Source organism: Penicillium diatomitis (assembly GCF_028827545.1).
Source record: "Penicillium diatomitis strain IBT 30728 chromosome Unknown utg000002l_segment0_segment0, whole genome shotgun sequence".
Classification (NCBI taxonomy): domain Eukaryota; kingdom Fungi; phylum Ascomycota; class Eurotiomycetes; order Eurotiales; family Aspergillaceae; genus Penicillium; species Penicillium diatomitis.
In genome coordinates this window covers 3,361,982-3,372,961 of record NW_026623174.1, presented here as the reverse complement: position 1 = coordinate 3,372,961, position 10,980 = coordinate 3,361,982, and the positions used below count along the sequence as shown (strand labels likewise).

The following is a 10,980-nucleotide window of genomic DNA, read 5'->3' as shown; positions in this document are numbered from 1 at the left end:
AACCCTAACCCTAAAAACCCTAAACCCTAAACCCTAAACCCTAAAAAAAACCCTAAACCCTAACCCTAATAAACCCTAAACCCTAAAGGCCCTTGAGCCCGAAACACGATCCCACTGCCCTCAGCATGCATGATCCTTGCTTCCACGCCGACATCATTGGCCCCGCACATGCAACGTACCCCTTCTATCGCTATGAGCCCATCTTGATGTGGAATTTGTTACGGCACGTCCGCCCAGGTGTACTCTATCTATTTGGCGATCGTAGCCCCGTTTCAACACCGGATCTCCGCAAAGAGAAGTTGACGCGAACTGGGACAAGCATCGGTGGCAGTGGTGGCTGGAAGATTAACCGGGTGAAAGAGATCACAATCCCTGACACAGGGCACCAACTTCCCTTCGAGAATGTCTCTCGCGTATGCAAGGAGACAGCGGTGTGGCTCGAGGAAGAGGTCGCCCGATGGTCTGAGGATGAAACGCGCATCTCTGAAGACTGGCTGGACGCTATACCAGAAGTACGATCTTCGGTCTCAAGTGGCTGGAAGGCGCACCTTGATTCTTGTCTTTCCCTAACTGTCGTGGGTCCCAAAGCACAGTCCAAATTATGATGTATTCTTTAGGGAAAAGCGGGCCTGGGTTCTGATCTATCAATAATCCCTCCTTTCTTCTAAAGATATTGAGACCACCTGTAGCGGTTGATTTGATTTGGGGTTATGGAAACCTGAGAGCTTTAGTGCTTAGTGGCAGCAAAAACAACTTGTCTAAACAAGGGCGGGGGTAGATCATTGCGGAGCGAAGCGACGCTGGACTTCCGTCGGAAATTCCACGATCTGATTGGCTGTGTTTTGTGTGGTCATCTTCGGGTAAAACCACCTGACCTGGGTCACATGTCTTTTATCTTACAACGCCTCCTAACTATTGTTTGATGGTGAGGCCTGCTATACTGCCTAGGCTACGCCCTTGCCACCTAGGACTACCAACCTCAGTAGTCTAGCTTAGCTTCCTTCTTCCTCCTCTTCTCTTCTCGTAGTCAACGTCGAGTGTTTTCACCTTTCTGGCTATTCCTTCGTAAGATCCTGCAGTCAAATAACTATGTTCCCAGGTGCTAAATTTCACCTCCGGCTGGATGTGCGGCCGCTGATTGATTCCTGCCTGGGGTAAAATCATGTGACTTTAGTAAAACCACGTGATTTAGCCTACTCCCCACTATCTCCAGTATCCATTCGATGCTTTCCTGCTGCCCGCTATTATCACAGTCGGCGTAGAACATGAAGGATTGCGCTGGTAGTCAACGGATTAATTATCGCAGTTGCTTCACTCCGCAGTTCCTTCCGAGGAGGAGGAAGTCTCGCCCTAGGAATACTTCTAAGAATGGATAGCCGATTGCATGGCCGCACCTCGGCTACGTTCCCTGCCGTCCATCCGATTGCAGACCTGCAAGGTTGACCATGGCGCACGAACTTTCACAAAGCCGTTGTGGCTAACGGTCTATCAGGCCAACGACAAACTACTGCTCTTCGGCCTTCATCGAGAGACAACCGCCCAAGGACCAGTACAGCAGGTATAAAGTCGTAATGCTCCGCAGGAATTGTAGACGTACCGAAAGCATCCTGCAAACTAGGAATATAAAGCCAGATGACAGCAATGCCTAGCCAGAACACAGTGGCGGGGAACAGGTGCAGGATCTGAGATATCCTGTTGCATGCAGGTACGTGCTGGAAGATGGACAAGCAACGAACGCGGATTGCCATGGGACTGAACCATTTACCATTGCCTATGAATAGAACATCAGCTTTCGATCGATGAATCGAATCTTTTCGGAATTGCGTGGCGGACGATGCAAGACGTTTGCCTTGGGTTTCTCATACGTAGGGGCGACGGCAGCAACACAGTCAGTAAAGCGACTCTATATACAGGTCCGTCAAGCAAAATCAAGTAAATGGTCGGGGACATCCAAGCTCCAAGCAAACCACATAACCATCATGAGGGACGAGGACAGAATTTGAGGATACCAATGATCAAGATGGTGAAAACTAACCAAACTTCGGACCATGATTCAGCCGGGAGAAGATAGGCAACAGTCTTTTTCAATGGTGAAAGACCCCTCTGCCATACCAAACGGTCTCAACAATGGCAGAAGAAGCATGAAAGAGGATCATTTCAGTCAGCAGCTCCGATAGCGATATCAAGACCGCTAGACTGATACCATGATTAGCAGCCTTGAGAGCTGGCGCAAAGCATTTAAGCCTCGGAGCCGGGAGTTGATGGATCAACATGAAATTAGTCTGGGTCAAAACGTGGGGGATTCGTAAAGAATCTAGGTATTACCCTACGCTCAGGCGTGTACCCTCTACGACTAGTTCTAGTAGTAAATATTGGTCCCTAGAACCTCCCTCCCCTCTGGGGGAGAAACCTCGTTAGTCAGAGAAATCTTGAGCCTACCTAACCTTCGTGTTTTACACTCCACTGGTAGGAATTACTAAAGTCCTACACTCCAGATCTTGACCCCTCCAGTCACCGCACCGCTCCAATTCCTAACAGGCGCAACAGGGGAAGGGTGCCACTGAGTCTTGCCGCCTCCTTGGTGACAATCAACGCATTTCTTTCTAGTCTCAGACGAACCAAGGATCAGGACCTAGTGATGATCGGCTGTTCGTCGCCGGGGATGTTGTGTCGAACAGAGCTTTGCAAACGGCGTCACGACAGTTATGGGAAGACCCTCCTATCCAGCAATCCTAGGCGTAATATCAGCGATCCGGCGTCACCTCCAAACCCCAACCATGGATATTATCCTCGCGCTACTAAATAACCTCGCATCCACATTCTGGTGTCAAGAACCCAGATGTGGCGCTGATCCGCTGATAGACGCATTCTTAAACTTCACGGCCCAAGCCTCAATCGCTTCTCAGGACATGGGAGAGGCTTCCAGCAGCACTGTGCCTAGAATGTTTACTCAATTCGAGTACCCCGATTCAATGATATTTACCTCGTGTCCTGGCCGTCGGGCGCGATAGCAGTTATATTTAGCGCTCTTGGACTTCTTGCTCAGTGATATACACCGGGAGGTCTCACCGTTCGTCTCCGTTCGGGCGCTAAGGTACGAGATGTAAAAGCCGCTGGTCAGTCTCTTAGACTGCGCGACTGATGGCTGGATTCCTCAGGAGAATTGGGATACCGCGAGAGGGCAAAGCCAGGAAATGCTCAGGGGAATGCTGCAAGGCGTACCCATAACGCGAAGCCCGGGCGATGACGAGCCAATTCAAACGGAGAGTGTTCTGCGATCTATCTGGCCCTTCGATCTGCCGAAAAAGTGACTATGATCCATGTTGCCATGATCACGTCAACTGTTCCGAGGATTTGATGCCGAGGCGAGCCGTCGACCAGTGTATTGGCGCGTGAGTACCTATACACATTTTCATTCCTCTCTCTTCTTCACTCAAAGAGGGGATACTGGCGTTGGGAAAGCCCAAATGGGGTATTCTCTGTGAAAAAGCTTGTTAGAACCCTGGCGTGGCCGAGGTGCTTGGCACGGGTATTTTGCACCAAATGAAACTGAGCGTCTGGATGGGTATGCATACTCCGCAACCTTTGTAGTTTTTCTTTTCTACTGCGACTGTGTTTGGCTACCTCGTGCACAAATATGTTACTGATCTTCGTGCGGAGTTGTTGCTAATTCGAGTTTAGAAGAGAATCTGGAAGATGGCTTTGGAAGATTCAAATCAACATCGGATTATTGTGTATGTCATAACATATTCGCAAGATTATCACAACAATTTCACGCCGTACAAAGTCACCAATAACACAGCATAGTACTCGTGACACTTTCCACATTGGAATATGACCACAACAAAACGGCGCAGCACGACTTAAAGAGACATAGTCAAAAACATTAGAGGTGTCTTCTAACCAAAAAGGGCAATTGAAGAAGGGACTTCGTCCCGAGAACCTTTACAGGAATCCATGTAGCCGTTCGCTGTACACCGTTAAGACTGATTGCACCAGACGCAACAAATATTCCGGTGAACCTTGCCAGGAAGCACATTTGACCGCTCAGGCATCATGGGCATTGCTCGAGGTGGGAACTGGACCATCTCTCAGTGGACCTGGGGCAGGTTTATCGACATCGGCGAATCCGCGGTCGGTGGTGCTACCGACGTCGCTGATGCGCAGCCCCAGTCTGGCGGGGTCAATCTTGCTGTGACCCCAGAGCAGAATTCCGCCAAAGACTGGCTTAGCGAGCAAATCGAGGACTCCATAAAAGACGGCCTCGGAATCCGGAGAGATGACATTGCCTCCCTCGCATAAACCCCAAGAGACAGGATAGAGGGTCCACATAATAAGAGTCCAAACGGAGACCATGATAAACAGTCGGTTCACATCTTGTCCGATTACTTTGGCGTGCGACATTCCAACCCCGATAATGACATAGGCGACCATGAAGTACGCGACACAGCCAATGGTGAAGTAGCCCCATTTGTACTGGCTCTTCACCAGAGCCCCAATGAGACCGGTGACTACCATGATCTCGTCCAACACCACGGCAAACAAGATGGTGGGCCATGGAAGACCACATGTCAACAGGATATCCGTCAGAATCAGAGGCGTGGTGATGAACCTGATGGCGAAATCTTAGCTTAGACCGACCCTATCACCTTGAGATCAAAAGGTGTAAATTCGAAGCTTACCAGTCGATGTAACGTGCGTAAAAGATCTCACGTGAAAATCCGGAAACAAGCCCGCTTGAGCGCTGGAATTCAACAGGAATTGCCACCGCTCCCAGGTTGGAGGCCATGGTGAAGTAGGCGACACCCGCGACGAAGGTGATCAACCCTGTGATATAGTGGAACAAACGCTTGGTTCGTGGCACTCTCAACATCAATCCGAAGAAGCAAAAAGTGGACAGAAACATGACTGCGCACACTGCCCAGTACCAATCACTGCCATGAGTGGTGATATTGATGGGAATATCCGGTGGCTGGGCATTGAACACATTGTTCTTTTGTTGGAGAGTGTTTTCCATGGTGCACCTTGTGTTTGTGATGGGCAGAGAAAGTCGCTGTTCAACGGCGGATGGAAAGGGATTGTGTTGAATGAATTGGCACCAGTTTCGCGGGTACGAGAGAGATTTAAAAGCATCGCACAGTGAAATTCAATCGTCGCGAGCCCATCTGATCCGTGTGGAACGTCACTGTCCTCCCAAGGGATTTCCGGCACCTCGAAATCTGGATGCATCCCTTCCCCACGGAACCATGCTGCCATCGATCTTCTACATGGATCCACCCACACATTACTGAATCTCCAGTCAATTTGTCAAATTGCCATCGCGGGCCGGCAACATGGGATCCATACAACCTAAGGTTTGGTGGTGTCCACATGAGCGAGCTGTTAGCGAGCTGCAGGTTATCTTCCCATTCTCAATCTGGAAACGTTGACTCTACTCTGACAAGAATTCAAACTGTGACGTAGAGTGCCGCTGTGGTTGATAGTCGATTGTCCGATGTGCATGATTGTCCCTTCCATCGGGTTTCAAGTTGCGCATGCAGCAGGGTCCAGCAGTTGCTGGGTGGGAGTTTCCCCTTGACGTCAAGATTACACCTGCCCTTGACAGATACGCTGGCTAGTTCTGGGATCGGGTTGAACGGCTGCGGTGTCAATCAAGGGCGAATGTTTGGTTGATGACGTTCATGGTGCTGTCAACCTGAATCGCAATCCCCAATCCCCTCGGAGAACCGGGTTCCTGATATGAACCGATTGCGCTTGCCCTGACGTCGGTTCTGGATTTCCGGTCGATGGAAGAGACACATCGCAGTCTTCGAGTTGCTCCACGACTACACGTGGGTGCTATGGATTGGAAGATTTCAATCTCGATGATTCGTTGTCGAGCACAGTGAATCTCCTTACAACTGATCATCCAGAAGTAGCCGTTGGACGTAGATAAGCGGGAATGTCCAGAAATGATCTACCTGCGGTGCAGTATCGGCGGCCTACTTTGTTTCAAACCAGATTGGAAATCTTTGTGAAGGCAAGCTACATACCAGGGCACACAACATATTGTTGCTTGAAACCGTGTTTACAACAGGTTACTTTTCCTCCCTCTCTCCAGGGCGTGTCTCAGCCTGTCTGTTCTCGGGCAGAGCCACTTCCCGCGCTGGACGATGGAAATTTCGGAGGACTGCCAACCTTCACGAACCAGGCTGTCTCGCTCGGGTGACAGTCATCGGGCCCGATGATGTTGGGAAGAACGTGCAAGTCGCTCAGGCAGCTCGATCAAATCCAGATCGGAACCGGCTGAGCGCACTGCTATCCCTCCACTATCAGAAGGGATCGGGCTAGAATCTTGAATCTATAAGCTCGACAGCCAAGCTTTACCACCCACTTGTGTCCAATAGCGGATCTCGGATCAGGTAGCCGATCTGGATCCGACGCCATCCGCAACGCTCGAAATTTGGGTCGTGGATCGACAAAGGTGGGCATCGACACCGAGCTCAGAGTTCAGAGCGGGTCGACGGGGACTTGACACTTGTCTGCCCTGTCTTCCCTGAACTCAGACCTGATCACGACGCAAAAAGCAGATGTTGATGGATTCGACCGGGCCCGGAACACTCGGTCGCGACTTTGCCACATAGTGTACGATCGAGGTACAAGCTTAGCTCGACAGAGCGCGCCAAAGGAGAGGGACACTACTACCACATCAACGACAACGACGTGACTACTACATTATTACTAAGATACTACTGCCTGGAGGCAGTTGAACAACCTGTGAGGATTCACACTTGTTCTGCGGGAGTAGGTGCCTGAAGTCTGTCTAGTATTTGGGCGGGCATGTTTTCATTACCCCTAGATAGCCTCACAGAATATCTCTTGTCACGCCAAACAATCCTCGATTCTAACAGTGCCTTCGACGTGATGAAATTTCACACTATAGCAGTACTTGATCGAGAGGAAGGAAAACTGGCAGTCAATCTGACCCAGCACAACGCCTCTTGCCATCACTTGCAATACAGATCTCCGATGCTCGTCGCTAACAGCGTAGAGTCTACCGTCCACCGGACCACTTCCTTATGCGTAAGTGCCGGGATGCCGTCTTTCCGCTCCCCTGGTGAAAGCTGGAGTGAAAAAGATGACTCGTGTCGAAAGCAAGTTTCTCACCCTTTGTCCTCCATCTCCGCGTCCATCTGTTCCAGATCGCGGCGATCGGTTTCGATCAGACCGCGGCCACGGCCGGCTCACCTGACGTCATCATAGTAGAGGAGTACTATCCAAACCACCATGACAGCATCTACATGAGTAATTCCCCGTTGATGAACATGCTAACACGGTCAAGCGAGATCAAGTCCGGTCACCGATGATGACGATCTTGCTTTGCAATGAGTGAATGTACATGGCGGCTTGGACCACGATCATTTTGATCCTGTGACTCGCTGCCATCGAGGGATCAGACTAACGAGCAGCGCGTTGAGCGGCTATTCGGCCTCCAATCCCATGTTGAAATTGAACCTCTGGGGACTTGCTAGCCTACTATCCAAAAATCACGCTTGACCCTGTCTCTCTGTTGTCCACATGAACCGACCGAGCAATGATGTAAGGGCGGCCCAGAGTATTGGCCCAAGGCCATTTCCATCTGATCAAACACGGGTTGCCTCTACGCAGGGTGGATCTCAGGTCTTTCATGTTCACTTCCTCAAAAGACCGAGCTCTTCAGACGGAACAACATATCATAAGAAAGTTTTTGGCTGAACTCGCTCATCAGTGACCAGACTCACGAGCTTTCTCTCTTGATGGAACGTCCTGAATTTCTACCCACAACATGACCCCCTGGTTCTTGAGCGGAAATTTCGAACCGATACAGCGCCAACGGGAACTGACGTCTTGTCCCTATACGGGCAAGATTCCTGAGGAGCTCGCGGGCGGCCAATATGTACGAAATGGCGGCAACCCCCAGCAGATGCCCAGGGAGACAGAGCGCTCGCACTGGTGGGATGGAGATGGCATGCTCTCTGGGGTTTACTTCAACCAAACAGACGACCACGACAGCAAGCTGCAGCCTCAGTTTGTCAATCAGTACCTCCTGACCGACGTATACCTTGCCGCCAAATCCATGCCTTCGGTCTGTTCGCCCATGGTGCTGAGCTTGAGTGTTATGCTCGACCCGTATATCTCAATCTTTGCCTTCTTGTGCGAGTTGATGCGATGTGCGGTCTTGGTTCTTTGGTCGCACATCAGCCCCATGGTGCCAGCCATTCGTAATCTCAGCGTTGCAAACACATCCCTCTCTTTCCACGATGGAAGAGCACTCGCCCACTGTCAAAGCGGTCCGCCGCTCAGAGTACTCCTACCTACTCTGCAAACGGTCGGCTGGTTCAATGGTGCATCAGCGGAAGGTGAGCCCGAGACGCACTCTTCGTTCGAAGAAGTCATCGGCGGCAGGGGGCCTTTGGCGTTCTTAAAGAATTGGACAACATCTCATGTGAGTGCATATGGATGATGTTGGGTGAAACATCGGAATCACTTGCTAATGGCCTCAAAGCCCAAGGTCGATCCCGATAGTCAGCAAATGGTCACCTTTCAATCCTCTTTCCTCCCACCCTTTGTCTGGTACTCAGTTCTCCCTGATTCAGACCACGGCAGTGAAAAAGCTCCGCTGTCCCAAACAAAATTGATCAACCAGCCCATTCCGGGGATCGCGAGCCCCAAGCTCATGCACGACTTTGGCGTATCTGGATCACATACCATTATTCTAGACCTCCCCCTATCCTTGAATCCATTGAACACAATCAAGGGCAAGCCTCCGGTGCAGTACAACCGACATTCGCCATCCCGGTTTGGAATCTTCCCGAGATTTCAGCCACAGAACATACGATGGTATGAGACCGACGCATGTCTCATCTTCCATACCGCCAATACTTGGGACGAGGTAGAAACCTCTCCCTATTCCAAAGAAAGTGCAAGAGTGGTGAACATGCTAGCCTGTCGCACCACGACACCCGCGGTGCTTTATACCTCCTCGTCATCTTCAAACTCAGTGGGCGCAGAGCTTCTTGAACAAGGACACGATGCATGCAGGCTCTACTACTACTCCTTCAACATTTCCGATTCCATCAATAACCAGATCATGCACGAGTGGGCCCTGTCCGCCATTCCGTTTGAATTCCCAACAGTGTCACCGAATTACGAGATGAGAGATGCGCGCTTCGTGTACGGGTGTTCCACTACGGACTCGAAATCGAGCGCGAGTATTGGACAGGGTGTTAAAGTCAATTGTCTTGTCAAAATGGACGTGCAGAGGTTAATTCAAAAAGGCCGGGAGACATCGACAGCCCCAATCGTGGGATGTGTCGATACACGGAATATAGATGAAGTCATCGCCAGCAAGATAGTGGACGATCCGATCCAGGTATTCCAGGCTCCAAAGGGGTGGTATACTCAAGAAGCGTCTTTCGTCCCGCGTCAACATGCCACGCGCGAGGACGATGGATTTCTACTGGCCTTCATGTTCGATGAATCTCAACTCCATCACGATCGGAGCTGTCCATTAAATGCCCGCAGTGAACTGTGGGTGATTGACGCTCTTGACATGGAAACGGTTGTTACACGAATCTTGCTTCCTCAGAGAGTGCCCTATGGCTTCCACGGTCATTGGTTCTCTCGTGGGGATATTGAAAGACAGCGTGCTGTGGCCTCATTGCGGAGAGATACCACATGATCATTGCGAAACTTGTCATTTCTTTTATACAGTTGGTCTCCCCAGAGTCAAAAATCCATGTGCAAGGGGAAAGTCGGGAGGTGGTCGTCTTTGGTTGTGGGCAGTCGCAGTTCGGCCATTCAATGGAAGCAGGAAACTCGAAGGAACAACCTTACACCTAATTTTAATCATCAGATACCATCCATGGATTGGAAGAGTCATGCACCGAGTGTGTGTGCCGACCTCACCTACCTGTTTCATGATCTTTCTTACTCGCTCGGCTAAAGCAGAAATCTTCCGGCGTTGCTTTAAATTGAACCATTCAGTATAGCAATGTGCTGCAGTAATCGTAAAGGCAAATTTCAACTTTGGGGAAGGGAACACCTACGTAGCAGGGTGGGAATGGACGACATGTGGCCTTGCCTTGCGCGGGCCTCGTCCCGTCTGGATGAAGCCGAGAAATATATCCTGATGAATTCGTTACATTGCCCGACACGGCATCGGTGGATAATCATGTGATCTGAATAAACTGGAAGTGGAGTCTCAAACGCGACTCCATATATTGCATCTTCTTCAATGATATTAGGCAGGAGTCTTCATGTTGGTTGAGACTGTTCATCATCACGACAAGAATGGGCGTTTTCCACCAACTCATTGAAACTAGACATCATAAACCTACAGACCTTCAAATTTACATCATCTACGAAATCTGCCTTCATAGACCGCCCGACCGGTTGTCCGGCCTCTTCCCATCGCTTGTCCCCGATACTCAACTCCGACCCATAAATCTAATCTAAGCTGGAGGCACTACCCGGCGTGCCCGCAGAAATGGATCTGACACCCGCGGAGCTTGAACTCGTTGACACCGCTAAGGGCGACCATCGATTCGATCCCACCCTCTGGTATCCACAGCGTTGCCTCCGCAGCGATCTCAGCAGATGGTCGAACCTTTTCAGGAGTCAATATTTTTTCATTTCGCGGGTGGTCCCTGTGCCAAGCTGGGGTGCTGGGGAATGCCACGGCCGCCAACGCCCCTCAGCTGATGAGCATCGTTGCTGTTCGTGGCAAAGCTGACGACGAAGGCCGAATTTTGAGTTCATGTGGTCGTTGTCGGCAGGTACTATGGGATCTACAACTTCAGATCAAGGTGATCGTGTCGAAAGACGGAAAGTTGCAGTCGATACCCAATAAGACTCTGTTGCCCTTCGCGTATGACCACGACGACTAGTCGACAATATGTGCTGCGACTACCCGGGACTGGAATTCGCCACAGACAACGCGAGCCAGTCGATCGATCGGGT

General features: G+C 50.6%; 4 protein-coding genes across 4 annotated transcripts; 3 read left to right on the top strand and 1 right to left on the bottom strand.

Moving 5' to 3' along the window:
- Window positions 1-125: 125 nt before the first annotated feature.
- On the top strand, window positions 126-605 carry N7539_002264 (alpha/beta-hydrolase; the record flags this gene model as incomplete). Its single annotated transcript, XM_056931867.1, has 1 exon — window positions 126-605. One exon carries the CDS (start codon window positions 126-128, stop codon window positions 603-605), a length of 480 nt encoding a protein of 159 aa, XP_056793898.1.
- Window positions 606-4,047: 3,442 nt separating this feature from the next.
- Window positions 4,048-5,017, bottom strand: N7539_002263 (opsin family protein; the record flags this gene model as incomplete). The annotated part of the gene is made up of 2 exons (XM_056931866.1): window positions 4,048-4,612; window positions 4,683-5,017. The coding sequence occupies 2 exons, from the start codon at window positions 5,015-5,017 to the stop codon at window positions 4,048-4,050; spliced, it is 900 nt and encodes a 299-aa protein (XP_056793897.1).
- Window positions 5,018-7,804: 2,787 nt separating this feature from the next.
- Window positions 7,805-9,700, top strand: N7539_002262 (carotenoid oxygenase family protein; the record flags this gene model as incomplete). The annotated part of the gene is made up of 2 exons (XM_056931865.1): window positions 7,805-8,464; window positions 8,525-9,700. 2 exons carry the CDS (start codon window positions 7,805-7,807, stop codon window positions 9,698-9,700), a joined length of 1,836 nt encoding a protein of 611 aa, XP_056793896.1.
- Window positions 9,701-10,507: 807 nt separating this feature from the next.
- On the top strand, window positions 10,508-10,907 carry N7539_002261 (Blasticidin-S deaminase; the record flags this gene model as incomplete). The annotated part of the gene is given in 2 exon segments (XM_056931864.1): window positions 10,508-10,581; window positions 10,592-10,907. The coding sequence occupies 2 exon segments, from the start codon at window positions 10,508-10,510 to the stop codon at window positions 10,905-10,907; spliced, it is 390 nt and encodes a 129-aa protein (XP_056793895.1).
- Window positions 10,908-10,980: the final 73 nt, after the last annotated feature.